At 40.9% G+C, this 20,150-nt stretch overlaps 1 protein-coding gene across 12 annotated transcripts in view; it reads right to left on the reverse strand.

The window, feature by feature from the left end:
* LOC140464516 (protein FAM184B-like) overlaps positions 1–20,150 on the reverse strand; it is a 199,330-nt gene that overhangs the window by 40,595 nt on the left and 138,585 nt on the right. For 10 of the 12 annotated variants that reach the window (XR_011955004.1, XR_011954997.1, XM_072560568.1 and 7 more), the window contains 2 exons: positions 11,654–11,775; positions 2,672–2,822 (listed from right to left, as the gene is read on the reverse strand). The exons of the other annotated variants lie outside the window; for them this stretch is intronic. Coding sequence is in view for 8 of the 10 variants with exons in the window: in XM_072560568.1 (XP_072416669.1) it covers positions 2,672–2,822; positions 11,654–11,775 (273 nt within the window). In the remaining 2 variants the exon portion in view is untranslated. The remainder of the gene's footprint in view (positions 1–2,671; positions 2,823–11,653; positions 11,776–20,150) is intronic. 12 annotated transcript variants of the gene reach the window in all.

Here is a 20,150-nt window from a genome sequence, read left to right on the forward strand (position 1 = left end):
ACTGGGTGTTGGATGCAGGGGGAGCTGCAGATCAAGGGGATGGGGGAGGGAACAGGGTGGTGAAGTGGGAATAGGTAAAAACAGACAGAGGATACAATCTGGTTGGTCAATGGGAGGAATGAATCGGGTTGGTGGAAGAAGGGGGAGGGGCTGCAAAGAGAGTCAGGGGATGGGGAGGGAGGTTATTTGAAATTGGAGAACTCAATGTTGAATCCTCCGGGCTGTAGGTTGCCCAGGCGGAAGACTAGATGTTGTTCCTCCAATTTGTGTTGTGGTTTGGTTGTGGCAATGGAGGAGGCCAAGGATGGTCACGTCAGAAAGGGAGTGGTTGGGGGACTTAAAATGGGCGATGACTGGAGATCCGGTCGGTTCCTGCGGACCCAGTTAAGATGCTCAGCAAACTGTTCCCTAGGTTTACATTCGGTCTCCCCAATATAGAGAAGACCACACTGGGAGCACCTGATGCAGTAAAGTAGGTTGGAAGAGAGACAGGTGAACCTCTGTCTCACCTGGAAGGACTGTTTGGGGCCCGGCGTGGAGGTGAAGGAGGTGGTGTACTGGCAGGTTTTTCACCTTTTCTGGTTGCAGGGGAAGGTACCCGGGGGTGGGGGGTTGCAGGGTTGGTGGAGAGAGTAGTGCAAACCAAGGACTGTTGAAGGGAATAGTTGTTGCGGAAGGCAGAGAGGGATGCGGAGGTGAAGATATTATTGGTGGTGGCTACATCGAACAGTCCCTCTTCAGTACCTGCACAGGCACTGTGCCCCAACTCTTCTGCCGTTATATTGATGACTGCATTGGTGAAACATCCTGCAACCAGGATGAACTGGAGCAGTTCATTGACTTTGCCCACAACTTCCACCCCGCACTCACATTCACTTGGTCCATCTCAGACACCTCCCTCCCCTTTCTGGACCTCTCCATTTCTATCTCTGGCAACAGTCTCCGGACGGACATTTACTACAAACGCACAGACTCCCATAACTACCTGGACTACACTTCCTCCCACCCAGTATCCTGCAAGAACTCCATCCCATTCTCCCAATTCCTCCGCCTCCACGTCATCTGCTCGGACAAGGAGATATTCCACTTGCGAGCATCTCAGGAATCTGCCAATTTTTGAACAACATGCTTTTCCTCCCTCTGTCATCTAGACAGCCCTCCTCCGCATCTACTCCATTCCCTGTTCCACTGTCTTTATTGCATTTTGGGGGGGGGGGGGGTTTTTAGAACATAGTGCCCCTTGTCCTCACCTACTACCCCACCAGTCTCCACATCCAACACATCATCCTTAAAACACTTCCGCCAACTCCAACTCCAACTAGACCTCCATTACCACAACGAACCACACCACAAATTGGAGGAACACCACCTCATCTTCCATCTGGGCAGCCTATAGCCTGGAGGACTCAACACCGAGTTCTCTAATTTCAGATAACCTCCCTTCTCATTCCCCCCACTCACTTCCCAGCCCCTCCTCCCTCCGTTCCACTGCTCCCTGCCAGCAATTGAATTCATTCCTCCCATTGACCAACCAGGTCATGTCCTCTACCTGTGTTCACTGATCCCCACTTTACCACCCTGTCCCCACCACTACCTCTATCTGCAGCTCCCCTTACACCCACTCCCAATCCTGAAGAAGGGTTACACCTGAAATGTTGACTTTTCCACCTCTTGATGCTGTCTGGCTCGCTGTGTTCTTTCAGCCTCCTGCCTATTTATTTTGGATTCCAGCATCTGCAGTTTTTCTGTCTCTAATGAAGAAAGGGTAGCTTTGATTATCCAGCTATTCAGCACTCTCACGCAATCTAAATGATAGTAGTTTTCCACTTGGATTGGGATTCTTGCCAATTGTCCTGGTGAGTGCAAAATGAAAAGCTTTGACAAAAATGTCTTTTTTCCCCCTGCAATACTTGTGTTATTTTGGTCTACCCAAAGTGCTGTAGTGAAGTCTTTTGAGGATCTCCTGCAGCAACTACACTGTAATAGGTGAGCAGAAGCAGCAACAGCAGTTGCTGGGGTGGGGTGGGAGAGAATTGACACTAAACACACACACACACACACACACACAGAGTTATCACTGCAGAGAAAAAGTGAAATTCTGACCCTTCCAATGACTTTCAGCCTCAGGACAATATAATTGCATTCCTCTGAAGTACAAAGCATGAGGAAGTTGTACTGTTCTGGAGGGATAGCTTAGAGCTAAGTTGCCTCCTAAAGAAGACCTGTCACGCACTGCCGTTGCATTGTTCCTCATACACAGTCACTGCAGTACTGAACATTTGCCCTAAACCAATAGAGAACATCAGCACCAGTGAGTCTGTGGTATGTGTTTTATATGTGGGTGTAGTTGCAGGGTCTCCCAATCTTTGTCTGTCGAACATCAGTTGGCTCTCCTTGCAGCCATTTGATCCAGGCAACAGAGGCCCGAGAGTTAAAGTAATTCAGACTTAAACTGATACTAACTGGGAGGATTTGGTCTGACTCACCTGAAATCAACATCCAGGTGAAATTCACCCAGCAGCTATTTCACTCCAGCTTGTCAAGAACAATTTAATTTAAACTAGAGAAAACAAATGATATCTGATTGTAGCCCTTGGTGAGAAAATCTCCACAAGAAATGCAATTTTGTAAACCACACTATTTACATTTATACACCCTTTCATCCAATTACCTCAATTTCAAGTGCCACTTTTACATTTTGCCACTTTTCCTGTAAGATTTTCATTTCATTCTCTTTTTCCTGCTGTAAGTGAGCTAGAGCAGACTGCTTGTCATTTGCATATTCTTGTTTCAACTGCTCCCGTAGTTTGTCATTCTCAAATCTAAGAGGGACAGTAAAAGACGGCTTTCAGTTTTTGATTCTGAACCAGTCTTTGGAAAAACTTCACCTCTTCTGGTAACAAATTGGAGATCACTGGAGAACTGAAACACTCCCAAAAACATATCGCGTATCTGGTAACACAAGTTCAAAAGAGACTTGCATCAGGTATCTTTAGTTTGTAGAAATCCTCATTTTTAAAGTGCATATTCAGTAAACCAGTTTATCCAATTCCCAGATCGACTATCTCCTGCAGGGCTCCATTTTTTAAAAAAAATTGCTTCTACTGGGATTATTAAGGTCTGCCAAAGGAATGTGATTTCGATTCATTTTCAGTGGATTTCCCAAATCAAAGTGCTGTTCCATGGAAGGAAAATCTCAGAGTCCAGGGATCTGCTAGTGGCAGCCTGAACAAGGTAAGGTGACTGTAATAGATCAGAGTGCTTGGCAGATCCCAGCAAAATTAGGCTGGAATAATGGAGAACCTTGTCCAGGAAATTTTTTCCATTATGTGCTTTAATTTCTGAAGAGCTGGTAGGGCCATTAATTGCTCATTAGCATCTGACATACTTGTAGAATGAATTAGCCAACTCTTCTGGAAGCATTCCTGGAGGACCAGATCACGTGACATCAGATCACAGGATTTCTACAGACAGGTCCCATGCTGATGGGCTTTATTTATGGTTTTGCCTGTGTTGTCATCATGTGAGAATTTCCAAAGAATAGGTGGTCATCCAATGCAAGTAATGAGAGGAAAGCAGAGTAGGGTATAGCTCTCCCTGAGATTTCAGGCAATTCTTACCCAAACCCCTGAAATGTTACTCCCCACCATCCCTGCCCCAAGAACTCAGGACATAGCCACCACTGACTTCAGGGTCCCACTTCACAAATAAGAACTGGTGGCTCCCAGGTTTTAACGCATTGGAGATTTTGTTTTTACAATTTAGCAAAGACATCTTTCTATTCCTGCAATAGGGCTGGGTTCACGTATTCAATCTGACAGCAAGATGGCTTCTGTGATGCATTACTAGCAAAGTGATTTCCAATGCACAGATGTTGTTCCCAACTCATTGCAGCATCTAACTTACCTGCATGTCTGGTGTGTGAAACTGCAAACAAACCTGGTACATTGTCCATAGTTTGCAGTTTGAGTTTGTCTGTGGTTTCAGGTTGTCCTTTATATCTGTTACAATATAAACCATTTTATAAGTGCAAAACTTTCACATTAAGTGGATTCTGAGTAATCCAAGATGGAGGATAGGAAAATATGTTGCTGTAAGACCTGCTCCGTTTTTGTGGTATTTTAGGTGTTTAAGGTGATTTCCTTGAATTCCAGGAACAGCAATTACTGTTTTATACGGTGTTGTATTGTTTTGGAACTTTTGGGGGGAAAAAAGATCAAAACAACAGCACTTTAAAAAGGAAGATCAACAAAGGTAGTGACCACATGGTCAGAGAACGAAACCTATACTGCTGTCTGATCCAGCAGTGAATCTGCACAGTTCCTGTCTTTGCTGTTTGAGTTCAAGTATCTCTGGACATTGGAGTGCATCTAAGAAAAATTAGCATCAGCAAAATTCACAGCAGACCTTGGAGGAACCTGTGTGGAAGAGCTAGGAACAGATAAGTGCATAGTTTTAAGTGTAACCTTGCTGTAAATCTACAATAGTGAGTGGAATGGGTTCTTTTTTGACTATATGTTTTATGGAGCTCTGTCTCTTTATTAAATTTAAAAAATAAATCATAAGTGTTAACTTAGCCTGGAGTACTTTTTTTTAAGAGCAATAAGACAGTGCTATTTTCAGGATCTGTAGACTGTGAAGGAACAAAGATGGCCTTTAGTAGAGTGATGCACTCCTCCTGTTGGATTGAGGATAGAGTTTCCACGTTACTGATAATTATGTCTGTAAGAAGTATCTGAGGTTGTGAATCCTATCAGATCGCATGGATCAGTTGGAGTGGCAGTTAGAGGCATTGAGAAATTTACAAGAGCTAGGAAGTGTAATAGATGGCAGTAATAGGAAGGGAGAAAAGCCGCAGATACAAATCAGGTAGATGGGTTAACTCCAGGAAACATAGGTAGTAGTACAAGTTGTACATCAACTTCTGTGGCCATCCCCATTTCAAACAAATATGCTGTATTGGAAAATGTAGGGGGTGATGGACACTCAGGGAAATGCAGCATGAGCAGCCAAATTTCTGTTACCAAGAATGGCTCTAATGTAACGAGGGGGTACATCAGATTCTAAGCGATCGATTGTAATAGGGGACTCTCTAGTCAGAGAGGATGTTTCTGTGGCCAGCAGCAAAAAAAAAATCGGTGTTGCCTCCCTGGTGCCAGGATCAAGGATATCTCAGAGAGGATGCAGAATGTTCTCAAAGGAGAGGGGGACCAGCAGGAGGTCATTGTACACAGTGAAACCAATGACACAGGAAAGGAAAAGGATGAGATTCTGAGGGGAAATTAGAGAGAGTTAGGCAGCAATTTATAAAGGAGATCCTCGAGAGTACTAATATCTGGGTTACTCCTGGTGCTGCAAACTAGTGAGGGCAGGGATAGCAGGATAGAACAGATGAATGCATGGTTGAAGAGCTGTTGTATGGGAGAAGGATTCACATTTTTGAATCATTGGAATCTCTTCTGGGATAGAAGTGACGTGCACAAGAAGAATGGATTGAACCTGAATTGGAAGGGGGCTAATATACTGGCAGGAAAACATGCTCAAACCGCTTGGGAGGATTCAAACTAGTAAGGTTGATTTGGGAGGTTTGGGGGGGTGGGGGGGCGTGTGTGGAAATGGGACCCAGGGAAATAGTGAGGAAATATAGATCAATCGGAGACTGGTACAGTTGGGAAAAGGAGCAAGTCAAACAGTCAAGCCAGGCACGAACAAAGCAGAGAACAAGGTAGGACTGATAAATTAAACTGCATTTATTTTAATGCAAGAGGCCAAACAGGGAAGGCAGATGAACTCAGGACACGGTTAGGGACATGGGACTGGGATATCATAGCAATTAGAGAGACATGGCTCAGGGAGGGGCAGGACTGGCAGCTTAATATCCCAGGATACAAATGCTATAGGAAGGATAGAAAGGGTGGCAAGAGAGATGGGGGAGTGATGTTTTTGGTAAGGGATAGCATTACAGCTGCACTTAGAACATGGAATTTAGAACATTACAGTGCAGTACAGGCTCTTCGGCCCTCGATGTTGCATTGACCTGTGAAACTAATCTGAAGCCGATCTAACCTACATTTTTATCCACGTGTTTATCCAATGATCATTTAAATGCCTTTAAATTTGGCAAGTCTACTACTGTTGCAGGCAGGGAATTCCATGCCCCTAGTACTGAGTAAAGAGCCTGCCTCTGACATCTGTCCTATATCTATCATCCCTCAATTTAAAGCTATCCATCACTATCAGAGGAAAATGTTTCTCACTGTCCACCCTACCCAGCCCTCTGATTATCTTCATCTAAATTAAGTCACCTCTCGACCTTCCTCTCTCGAACGAAAATAGCCTCAAGTCCTTCAGCCTTTCCTCATAATACCTTCTCTCTATACCAGGCAACACGTTAGTAGATCTCCTCTGAACCCTTTCCAAAGCTTCCACATCCTTCCTGTAATGCAGTGACCAGAAATGTCTGCAATACTCCAAGTGCGGCTGCACCACTGTTTTGTTCAGCTGCAACATTACCTCGTGGCTCCAAAACTCAATCCCTCTACCAATAATAGCTTACACATCTTATGCCTTCTTAAAACCTTATCAACTTGGGTGGAAACTTTCAGGGATCTATGTACATGGACATGGAGATCCTCCTGCTCATCTACACTACCAAGTATCTTACCATTAGGCCAGAACATAGTTTTCCTGTTCCTCCTTCCAAAGTGAATCATCTCACACTTTTCCACATTAAACTCCATTTACCACCTCTCAGCCCAGCTCTGCAGCTTATCTATGTCCCTCTCTAACCTGCAACATCCTTCGGCACAAACCACAACTTCAACCTTAGTATCATCTGCAAATTTACTAACCCATTCTTCTATGCCCTCATCCTGGTCATTTATGAAAATGACAAACAGCAGTGGCCCCGAAACAGATCCTTGTGGTACACCACTAGTAACTGAACTCCAGGATGAACATCCCCCATCAACTACCACCCTCTGTCTTCTTTTAGCTAGCCAATTTCAGATCCAAACCACTAAATCACTCTCAATCCCATGCCTCCATATTTTCTGCAATAGCCTACTATGGGGAACCGCATCAAACACCTTACTGAAATCCATATACACCACATCAACCTCTTTACCCTCATCCACCTGTCTGATCACTTTCTCAAAGAACTCTAAGGTTTGTGAAGCACGGCCTAATCTTTACAAACCGTGTTGACTATCCCTAATATAATTACTCCTTTCTAGATGATTACAAATCTTATCTCTTGTAACCTTTTCCAACACTTTGGTCTATAATTATCAGGGTTGTCTCTCCTCCCCTTCTTGAACAAGGGGACAACATTTGCTATCCTCCAGTCTTCTGGCACTATTCCTGTAGCAATGATGACAAAGATCAAAGCCAAGGGGCTCAGCAATCTCCTCCCTACCTTCCCAGAGAATCCTAGGATAAATCCCATCCAGCCCAGGCATCTTACCTATTTTCCACTTTCCAGAATTGCTAACATCTCCTCCTTGTGAACCTTAGGGAGGCCATTCCTGAGAATACATTTGGGTGGAACTGAGAAAGAAGAAAGGAATAATCACCTTATTGGGATTGTACTATAGATCCTCCAATAGTCAGCAGGAAATTGAGAAACATATTTGTCAGAAGATCCCAGTTATCTGTAAGAATATTGGGGTGGTTACGGTAGAGGATTTTAACTTTCCAAATATAGACTGGGACTGCCTTAGTGTTAAGGGTTTAGGTAGAGAGGAATTTGTTAAGTGTGTACAGAAAGATCAGCATGGCAGCCAATGTGTGCAACTACAGAAGATGGGGACATATTAAACAAGTATGCTGCATCCGTGTTTACTGTGGAAAATAACATGGAAGATCTAGAATGTGAGGAAATAGATGGTGACATCTTTAAAAATGTCCATATTATAGAGGAGGTGCTGCTGGATGTCTTAACACCCCAAAGTGAATAAATAGCCAGGAGCTGGTCAGGTATACCCTAAAACTCTGTAGGAAGTGAGGGAAGTGATTACTGGGCCCTTTGCTGAGATATTTGTACCATCGATAGTCACAGATGAGGTGCCGGAAGACTGGAGGTTGGTTAACGTGGTGCCACTATTTAAGAAAGGTGTTAAGGAAAAGCCAAGGAACTATAGACTGGTGAGCCTGATGTTGGTGGTGGGCAAGGTGTTGGAAGGAATCCTAAGAAACAGGATTTACATGCATTTGAAAAGGCAAGGACTGATTAGGGATAGTCAACATGGCTTTGGTGTGTGGGAAGTCATGTCTCACAAACTTGATTGAGTTTTTTGAAGTAACAAAGAGGATTGATGAGGGCAGAGCAGTGGATGCGATCTATATGGACTTCAGTAAGGCATTCGACAAGGTTCCTCATGGGAGACTGGTTAGCAAAGTTAAATCTCATGAAATACAGGGAGAACTTGCCATTTGGATACAGAACTGGCTCAAATGTGGAAGACAGAGGGTGGTGGTGGAGAATTGCTTTTCAGACTGGAGGCCTGTGACCAGTGGTATGCCACAAGGGTCCATTGCTTTTCATCATTTTATATAAATGATTTGGATGTGAACATAGGGAGGTACATTTAGTATGTTTGCAGATGACACCAAAATTGGAGGTGTAGTGGACAGCGAAGAAGTTTACCTCAGAGTACAATGGGGTCTTAATCAAGTGGGCCAATGGGCTGAGGAGTGGCAAATTGAGTTTAATTTAGATAAACTGCATTTTGGAAAGGCAAATCAGAGCAGGACTTATACACTTAATGGTAAGGTGCTGGGGAGTGTTACTGAACAAAATGACCTTGGAGTGTCGTTTTGTAGCTTGAAAGTGGAGTCGCAGGTAGATAGGATAGTGAAGGCAGTGTTTGGTATGCTTTATCAGTCAGAGCATCGAATATCGGAGTTGGGAAGTCATGTTGAGGCTTGTTCAGGACGTTGGTTAGATCAAATTTGGAAGGCTGTTTGTAGTTCTGGTCTCCATACCACAGGATGGTTGTTGTCAAACTTGAAAGGGTTCAGAAAAGATTTTTTTTTAAAAGGATGTTGCCAGGGTTAGAAGGTTTGAGCTATTGGGAAAGGCTGAATAGACTGGGGCTATTTTCCCTGGAGTGTTAGAGGCTGAAGGGTGATCTTATAGAGATTTATAAAGTAAAGTAATGAGAGGCGCAGGTATGGTGAATCAATTAGGTCTTTTCCCCAGGGTGGGAGAATCCAAAACTAGAGGGCATAGGTTTAAGGTGAAGGGAAAAATTTAAAAGGGACCCAACGTGCAACCTTTCCATCCAGAGGGTGGTGTGTGTATGGCATAAGCTGCTCAAGGAAGTAGAGGAGGCTGGAACAATTACAACATTTAAAAGGTATTTAGATTGGTATATGACTAGGAAGGGTTTAGAAGGATACTGGTCAAGTATTGGCAAATAGGACTAGATTAATTTAGGATATCTGATCAGCATGGATGACTTGAACTGAAGGGTCTGTTCCCTTGCTGTCTATCTCTACATTTCTGGATGAGTATGTGTTGTTATCACAAGCATTACCATTAAGAACAAGATGGCATAACAGAAACATAAACCATTTTCTACTTGTTACACATTCTGGAACAGTAACATGATTAAAAACTGGAGGAAAGAGAACCTCCAGAGAATTAAGAAACAAATTCTTCAAATCAAAGACTTTATGTAGTCCAAACTCTCAAAATTGCTCCTAAATTGTGTTGAGGACCTTCCACTTCCTCTAAATATGTTCTCCAGCTTTTTAATTTGGATATTCACTGACATCACCATTTGTTCTACTTACTGCTCAATTTCACAAATGTCGTCAGGAAGGAGTGTCATAGAAAATATTTACTCAAATCTACCTATGATCAGTAATTTGGCAGTATGGTACATTGGACTAAAGTTTGGAAGATTAAGAGACATTACTAGATGTAAACTTAAAATGGCTTTTTTATAAAAAGGGAGAACCATAACTATTTCCTAATAACAATGGACCTTTGTACATTTATCCCGTCTCAATGTGAGACATTCTGTCCTCAGTTAGTACTTCGCCTTTTCAATTGATATTTTCTCATAAAGCATATCATTTCAGTTTGTGCTGGAAATATGCAGTCTTGCATGATTACTAAGTTGGTCGTGCCATCTTATGCTTGATTAAATTGTTTAGTTCAAAGATTAGTAATAAATTATGCATCATTAAGAAAATTGTAGCAATATTTTAACATTTCAGGCAGCATATTAATCATTCAAATCAATGCCCAAGGTTTTATAATTTTAAGTATGCATCTGACGTAAGGTTAGTAATTAAAACTTGGTGCTCATGCCCTATCTGGTTGGAGAAGTGGTTTTATTCATTGGTGAACTGCAAATGGTTAATAATGAACTAGTTGGGAGTTAGTTAAAAATCTGTTATAAATGAGGGAAGGCTACAGCTTGTATCTCCATTTACAGCAGATTATAGCCTTGAATAAGAATTAGTTAAGGACTCTCTGCACTTACTACGTTCATTTTCTTGCAACTAATAGCTGAATTTTTAAGCCTCCCATTTTGTTCCTCTATTTTTCACATGGCAAGCTCTTTAATTCTAATATTATTTAATTATGTCCTAAAACTTTTAGTTTTCCAACTTACTTCTGCATTACAACAACAACAAATTTTAAAAGTACTTCTTCAGCTTCAGGAGAGTCACAGATTATGAAAGCTGTTAAGTGAATGCAAGTGTATTTTCTAAAAAAAATTCAATGCTGGTTGTTTATTTCACGCTCAGGACGTGTAACTTACACTTGCTCTATTTCCCTTGTTAACTGATTTCAATCAAAAAGATCAAGGAGAAAGATTGTAATTTTTTAAATATAAAACGGTCAACAACCATGTAAAAAAGACGAGTGAAAATGAAGCTATGTAACCACTAGAAGCAGTGAATTTAAAAGCAATATCGTTGTGAAATACAGTGGCATGTCTATGGTTGAAGGTTCTTGATGCATTTGCAATAAGAGTTATTGACCAACCAGTGAATGGTATCCTATCAAAGTGAAAATTGAAAAGAATCTGAGTCACTCAAATGTGTTTCATTAGTTTTTACTTCCCAACTCAAGCTACAAGTGGCTTCCAGTAGTTGTGCTTTGAAAAGCTATTTCTTAATTATTTCCAAAATATAAAATTTGATAGCAGTGTGGTACAGACTTTTTGCTACTCATTTTGTAAAGTTAAATTTCTTTGTTCGGTGTCTGTCTGTGAGGACAAAAATATCAAAGAGGTTTTTACTGCAGCATTTGTTTTCACTTTAACTAATACCTTCCTAATAGTGTCAACAATATTCTGAATCAATCTCTACATTACCAAACCAAGTATCGTAGCTTAGCACTGCAGTCATATTTGCTCCAGAACTCCTGATCCTCAACTGCATCATGGATTCTTTTTTTTATCTACAGTCAAGAAAATAAACTTCAAAAAGTTTTATTTCCCCATATACTTGCAAAATGATATTAACACTTTAACCCAAAAATATATTCAGAACTGATTACAAATCTGAATTGATTGTAAAAGCAATTATACTGTGCAGTTAAGCTTCTGAAGTGATGATACAGACTTCATAGCTGAATATAAAAAAAATTTCAGGGAAAGAAAAGTGCCACTTTTTGTAGAGTGTAACATACCGTACTTTTTCTTTCCATTTTGTCTCTATCTGCTGTGATAGTTGATCCCTCATTTTATGCTGTTCTTTTTGTAAGGATGAAACCAACGCTTCATGCTGTTCCTTCTGCTTTCTCAGTTTCTCCTGACATGACAATATAAAGAGTGAAATGATCATGTGATTTTTCCATTACCATTTAAGGGATTATTTCTTATTGATTGCAACCAGTTAACGAGTATCTTTTAGAACTGTGTCAGTGTTGAAAGATAATTCTACAGTTTAATTGCTGAATATTTCTGGGTATTTATGGTGAAAGGAGTGATGGAACTTGACTTCTGATAATGGATTTTAAAAAACACTCCTCTGATAGCCAGCTATTTTGTCCATTTGTCTTCTTCTGTTCATATTTACACAGAATTATAGATATTGGAAGATAATGGAGTCTTTAATTCCTCAGTCAGCAAACCTCCTAGTACCTAATGGCCTCCTTTCCTCCACTCTTATCAGCGTTATGGTGGAACACCTTAAATGGTGTTATTTACTTGCATTCATGGCTTCAGAAAATCCCATAGTTGAATCAGTGATTTCTATAGTCATCCACCTCTTCAGTGTTTTTTTCTATTAATAAGGGTCCACTAACAAATCCCGGGGTTTATGAGATTTCAGACTGCTAAATTCAGACAATGCAATTTTATTAACGGGCCAATATTCAATAGGAAAAATCAGGCATTCACAGATATTTCACTCTGACTTTGAACTGTTATGTCCACACAGAAGGAGGAGGCCATTTCGGCCTATTTCGTCTGTTCCAGTTCTTTGCTAGCGCAAACAAAAATAAAACCCACTGTCCCATGCCCTCCACTTCCTACTTTTCCATAGGATCTACTTTGCTCTTTTAGGAGGTTAGTCCACCTCTTCTCCCTTGGTGTTACACTGTCCACAAATGCTGAGTTCCTGTGAATCAGTGAACACACAATCTTGCTGAGTAGGAAATTCCTCCCTCTTACTCGGTTCTATCTTTATCAGCTGTCTTGTTCACTTCTGGTGGAGAAAATTCCCATGCAAAGCTGGGACGTGGATCAATCCTTTTACCCGAAACATATCAGAGTTTTGGTTGATTCTGACAAAATGATGCTTTCTAATGAGTTTAGCAACCTGCATTTGTATATTCACACGCAAGGATTAACTTCAGGTTGCCTGATACAGCTGCATCTTCTTTATACTCTTTCATTATTCTTGCAAGTGTATTATTCACACTTCACACATTATTACATCCGCTAATGTTTTTCTGAAGCATTTTATGGGTAATTGCATCGTTTTCCAAACAATCTGCTTTGTAGTTGTCAGGGAACTTCAAGATCTCTGTTAAAATCATCAACATGTGCTGAGAACAAAGTCATCTTTAACATCAGGGCCTTGAACGTACCACTGCAACCTTGCTTCAATCTGAACAGCATTTAATCAGCACTTTGTTTGCTATCTCTTACTGAAACTACATTTACTCTTAGTCCTGATGTCTGATCTTTTCTGCCAAGCTTCATTGTGAGGTGATTTTGTACATCTTCAAAAGACAATTACATTCACTATCTAACTTATTCCTTTTTCTACTCATTTAAGTTTATTCCATTATTAAAGTGTACCTTTAACAAATCGATTAATACATCAATTTCTAAATAGTCAAAAATGTTACCTTGAAATATCGAACGAACCAATCATCCACATTAGCCTTTACTGCACCAACATTCTCATGTCATCAGCTCAGAATCAATATTATTGCACTGACTGTGGCCATTCAGGTATCATTGGTGGAGTTATCCAAGTAATTCCGTTCCCTTGCTCTTTGCTTGTGGCTCCATAACATTTTCTTTTGAAGAATTTATCATATTCCTTTTTGAAAGTTGCTGCTGAATCTGCTTCGACTATCTTTTCAGACACTGATTCAGCTCAAACCAACTTGCTGCATAATTCTTTTTCCCCACATTGCTGTGGGGTTTTCCACCTTTGATCTGTTTTCTCTGGTTACTGACACTTCTGCCTGAAGAAATGGGTTTTTCTTATTGACTTGACTTTGACACCTCTTAAATCTGCACTTAATGTTTTTGGCTTTGAGAATAACCTAGTCATTCCAGTCTCTCCATACAACTGACGTTTCTTATCTCTGGTCTATTCTGATAGATCTCTTCTGCACCTTTTCTAAGTTTTTGACATCTTTCCTAAAGTGTGGTTTAGTATTTCTGCCTAAGCTGGAATGCTATGATGTAAGGTCTTAACAACAGTCCCTTGTCTTTGTGCTCTACACTTCTATTAATAAAGTTAAGGACCTTATGCTTGTATTCTGTGTCTTGCATAGCTGAACGTTCTCCATTGCTGATTTGCAGACTTGTTTAACAAACTTTCCATACAGTTAAATTGATCCAGATACCTTCTTATATTGGTAATTATGATCTGTTTCCAAGTGCAGTACCTTGCTATTCAGTCTCCTTACCAATTTTTACATTTAAAACCTAATGATGTGATCATGATTTCCCAATTGTACACTGATGTCAGTCATCTATCCCTGTTCTGGATGGAGCCTCAAACATGTAAAAGTAATATATTGATCATAACGGGTACAAGTGGAGATTGTTAAAACCACCCACTGTTATTACACTATTGTATATGCTTATGGCTGGTAAGTACCTGAAATTGTGGCCTCCACATCAACTCCCCACTATGGTAGCTTGTTTCCCATGTTTTAATTTGATCCATTTGATTTTTATCCAGGGATTTCTGTGGCTGTGATGTAATGCTTTACTAACATACCCATCCCTCCCATTTCTTCTGAAAATGTTATAATTGGAAATAAAGTGCTCAGACCTACCCAAATCAAAGCTGTGATGGATAGGAGATAAACAATTCTGCAAACAATGGTTCAGAGCTACATTCTGCAGTGTTATCATATGTAGTCGTGGTGTACAATTAAATTACAAAATGGAGGAAGAGCACCATGAATAATGTTGGATCCTCACATATCTGTGCAAGAAGCAGGGCTGAAGTATCAAAAGCCTCTTTCAGGGGTCAGGAAGTTCAAATGCATCCATTTTGATGTCCCAGAATTACACATGCTAGTCCTCAGGCAATTTGTTCACTCCATATGGTTAAAATAGTAAAAAGGTAAAATGAAGAACCATTAATTTTGATGTGGTAATACTCAGAACAAAATAAATAAATTAGTGGCATAAATACAGGGTATGACATTACATTCACTAGTAAGACACAGTCAGAATGAGATCAAAGCTGGGAAGTAAGTATTCAGGAGTATGTGACCTTTCAAAAGGACAGGCAGGAAGGTACGGGTGGTGGGGTAACACTGTTAATGCATGATGAAATGATCTTGGATTAGAAGAGACAGAATACATATGGGTGGAGGTAAGAAATTAAAAAAAAAGTGAATGAAGAAAGATATATCAGATGAAAGAACTGAAAGGCAACCTCACGAAAGTCAGGATTATTTTAGGCACAGTCTGGAGTGTGGTACTGGAAAAGCACAACAGGTCAGGCAGCATCCGAGGAGCAAGAGAATCATTCCTGATGAAGGGCTTATGCCTGAAACGTCAATTCTCCTGCTCCTCGGATGCTACCTGACCTGCTGTGCTTTTCCAGCACCACACTCGTGACTCAGATCTCCAGCATCCGCAGTCCTCTCTTTTTCCTTATTTTAGGCATAGTCAATCCTGCTATGAAAGCAAATCTTCTGAGAGAGGAGATGCCTGCTCTCAAGAATGCCATTGGCATGCATACTAACTTGACAGTTGTCAACCAATATTTATACAGTATTAATGGAAGAATAGAAGAGTCTTTCTATGATACAGAGACACATTCCAGGCGAAACAATAGCATGTTAGAAAAATGGAAAACATATTTGCAGAAGGGTCAACAGAAGATAAAAGCTAGAGTGCAAAACATAAGTATTGTGGGGACCACCCCACAAAAAGAAGCAGCAAGTATATCCTGGAGTGGAGAAAGTAATGCTATAAACTACAAAGAGTTAATTGAGTTCGTACCCATTTTATTTAGGGATAATATAGTAAAGCAAGCTTATAAAGATGGCTGGAGAGATTTCAGTAGCTAACTCTTAGGTTTCATTATACAGAGGAACCTGGATTACCTAAAAATTGGATTATCCATAGGAGATCTCGAGGTCCCGAGAGACACATTACATCAACGACATGTTTCCAACAGTTATTGCATCTTTTGTTTACAGTAATTAAACAGGTACCATCTCCAAATGACTGACTTCCTGCCCTCTATCTCTCTCTCTCCCCACACTTTCCCTAGAGTTCTACACAGGGGTGAACCCTAAACCCTCCCCAGATAATCTCTCCAACATTGTCCTGTACAGGGTAAACATGAAACCTGTCAAAAAAGTGCAGTAAAAAGTTGTGCATGGCTGTGGCTGTGCACGCGCTATTTGGAGACTTATCCCACAAAGGCGGCAGCAGCAGTCACAGTCTTGTTTTTGTACAGTCAGCTGCTCCAGAGAGGGGGCGGGATGGAGGGCAGGGTTGGACAGGGATTGGGGGGCAGTATTGAACGGGTTGGGGGCGGGGTTACGTGGGAGGGCTGGGTTGGATGGGGCGGTATTGAACGGGGTTGGGGTGGGGAGGTATTGGACGGGGTTGGGGGGCAGTATTGGATGGGGTTGGGGGGACTGGGGTTAGATGGGGTGGGGGGTGGTATTGGACGGGGTTCTGGGGGTGGGGGCAGGCGGGGGGGGGGGGGGGGGGGGGTGGCGTGCTGCTGCAGTCTCCTGAACGGGGAACAGACTTTAAAAGTCTTGAGCCCCAGAGGAAAGGCAATTAATCAATTAACCAAATAATCGATTATCTGAATGAAATACTGCCCACCCATCACGTTTAGATAATTGAGGTTCCTCTGTATACCAATGAGTTAGCATCATTAGATCTAAAAAAGCGATAGATGGCTTGTGACTGTTAACATGATGATTACAGAAGGAGAGCCAGGCAGACATCAACAGTTCATGTAAGATTATGAGTTTACAATGGTGAGCCTAAACTGAAGCCCTACATGGTAAAGTTGAAGCAATATGATATAACAATATTCACCGCAAGGGAACAAATAAATGCAGGTTTCAATTCAATGGTGCAAACAAAGATTTGGTACTTCAGAAACCAGATATTAATCTAAATACACCCATCTCAGCTGAAATAAATTTAAAGCTGCAGCTGATAACCCCGTACTTTCCAAAAGAGATTTGAAATGTTTGGCAAGCCACGGACTGCTGAACAGATCCGAGAATATTACAAAGATGTTTTCGCAGGTCTTGATGTCTTTCTGATGAATATCATCTTAAAGTATATAAGACTGAGAGACCTTGTCAGTATCTACTGAGGAGAGTTGTAGATGCCCTCAACTGCAACCTCAAAAAGCCCCACCTTAACAAAATCCTGAAGAAAATAAAGAAAGAGAAGGCCAAGAAATTGTTATTTGAGGTGCTGGCAGCAGAAGAGGCAGTTATCATAGCATGACAGAAGAGAATGTGCAATTTGAAAAGAATGAAGTGAGAAGAGAGAGGTGCAATTGAAAATCTTAAACTCAAGTACCTGGGTCAGGTACTGATGACAAACAGACTATGCTTGGATTCTACAAATTTAAGAGATGTAACAATGACCAACAGATGTGAAAGCAGTGCAACCAATTAGCAAAGTTCTTTCTAATGTGTCACCAGAATGTGAACCTCCATACAACCTGACTACTGAGCATGTGCAATGATATTACAGCACAGAACAAGGAACAGATTCAAGTCAAATAACTAACAACAAGAGCTTGATATGCTCTGGAAGGTCATCAATTCAACAGAGATGCTGATTCTGAGAGGCATGTCTTGAACTAATCAAACATTTGTAAAAAGGACACCTTGGGAAAGACTAAATACAAGACAGACTGCTAACACTAACTTGTCCATGTGCCACTAAAAGACCTGACTGATTTAAAGATTTAGATTAAACATATTCTATAGAGACTGACTATACTGAACTGACAAGAACTAACAAAACAACTTTTGTTAATGAATGATAATTATCTCAGTTGACTGAAAATTAGATCATTTGTAACTGCAAATGATAATGCATGCAAACCTCTTTTTCCCTGCAAATGGGGATATCTGAAGTGGTGCATTTTGTACATGTGGCTTGTAATAGTTATATGATTTCTGCTGTATTGTGCCCTCACCTTAGAAATACTAGCCATTAAAATGCATTACATGAAACTAAACGTTAGCCTGAGCAATCTTAATTTGACTCCTGATGACTATAGAACCAACAATCCTTACCCAGCCCATTCCTACTTAACATCTCTTACACATTCATTCATAAATTCCTTTAGTAACACACTGAGAAGGTCTGGGACATTTAACTTACTAGAATATGGCAGCTAGTGCATTAGGGGGAGGGCTTGGCTTCTGAGCAGATTGCCTTTGCTGATATCTCCTAGATGTCCTGCACAGAAGGGCTTTTGCAGGATCCTCCATTAGAAGTTTTGGCCAGAAAAATCAGAGGAAGGTAAAGTGAGCAGTTATTCTGTCTCGTCGTCATCATCAGACACGGCTTCCAACACTGATTGGAAGATTTGGGATGTTAAATCACTATTATTTTCACATTTTTAATTTTGAGTTTTGTCTTGAATGCTTTGAGTGTTCACTGAAACACCATTCAATCTGGACGTTAATATGTAAAATGTTAACCCTATTCTTTTTACTAGTGATTGCTTATTTACGGTAAACTTTTCAATATCTACCACATGGTTTTCCCTCTTTGTATTCTTTTCACATGTGGCAATATTTTTAAATAATTTATTTTAGCTAAACTTTCTGCTTAACTAATCCCACTCTTCTATTCTGCTCTCAAATCTGGTATTTTAGTTAGTCTGTTAGTTAAAACCTTTCCCAAACTCTCTTCACCCTTCCAGCAAGTATATTGGTGCTTCTTCAGCTTATATGAAGGCAGGCAGTTTGCTGTAGTCTTTACTTGTTCCAGAACTTTCTACATACCCCAAAAAACCTAATCTGCCATCCCTCACCAAGCATCAGTTTCTTTCCAATTATAAAAGGACTGTAAGGCAAGCAACCAAGCAAATGTAATGTTGTCATTTCTTTGTGTATCATCCTTTTTAATTATCTAAAGATGACCAGCTACAGTTACAGTTGAACTTCAAAAGGTTAAAATTGTTAAATGGTACTTACACATTGCTGGTCTGCCACGAAGTACCAACAAACAAAATGCCCATCAATTTGATTACTGGTGTAAGAAAGAAGAAAACTAAAATGTGTCAAAATATATCAGAAATGGCCAATAAAAAAGTTGAACTATTGGTCAGGCAGCAACTTTGCAAAATATCAGAGGCCACCAATTACGTGAAACACCGGGCAGGAATTTAGTGTACATAACACGGTCATCTGGGGCTCAGTTGGTCGTCCTCTCTGCTCTGAGCCAAAAGTTCTAAGTTCAAGTCCCACTCCAAGGCTTGAGTGTATAATAACCAAGGCAGTGCTGAGAGATGCTAACTTTCTGAAGAGAAACAGAAAACCCACCTGCGTCAAAAATCCCATGGCACCATCACAAAGAGGATCAGGAGAGCTGATAATGATACCCTGACCAATATCTATCCTTCAGTCAACATCATGCACACAAAAATAACCTGGTCCTTATTACATTGTTAAGCACATTCTTAATAGAGTTGCCGTCCAATCAAAAGTCAAACGCCACATGCAAGGATGCCCCAAGGTATGGTACATTGGCTAGACCAAGCAGACTCTACGACAATAGATGAACAGACACCGCACAACAATCACCAGACAGCAGTGTTCCCTCCCGGTTGAGAGCAATTCAGTGGTCTGGGATATTCACTCTCAGATCTTCGGGCGACTATCTGCCAAGGTAGACTTTGGGATACTCAACAATGCAGAGGGGCTGAGCAAAGGCTAATAGCCAAGTTCAGTATCAATGAGGATGGCCTCAACCAGGACCTTGGGTTCATGTCATACTACAAGTGACCCCACTACACTATACACACTCTCTCACACACACACACTTACATACTCTCATATTCACGCAGACCCCCTCTCTCACACATACACCTCACAGAGTCAACCACGTACACACAGGCTTATACGCGATCTCTCTCTCTCTCTCACTCACACACACACTCACACACACACACACACACACACACACACACACACAAACACGGACGCGCGCACGCGCACACAAGTCTATGGCGTGAATGTGCATTTGCAGAATTATATTCTTAGATGCATTCTATTTTGCTCAAAGCGCACACAATCTGCAGGCAGTCAGTCCACGTAATATTTTATAACTTCCTACTTTGGAAGTAGAACCAGTTTGACTCAAGATTGTGATACAGACAGACTCTGACCTCACACCTTTAATGCATTGTCTGAGCTGAGATGTCACTTTTATATAAAACCTTAAGTTATCTCAAGAATGTGACTTAAAGTAGTT

Source organism: Chiloscyllium punctatum, chromosome 1, assembly GCF_047496795.1.
Source record: "Chiloscyllium punctatum isolate Juve2018m chromosome 1, sChiPun1.3, whole genome shotgun sequence".
NCBI lineage: Eukaryota > Metazoa > Chordata > Chondrichthyes > Orectolobiformes > Hemiscylliidae > Chiloscyllium > Chiloscyllium punctatum.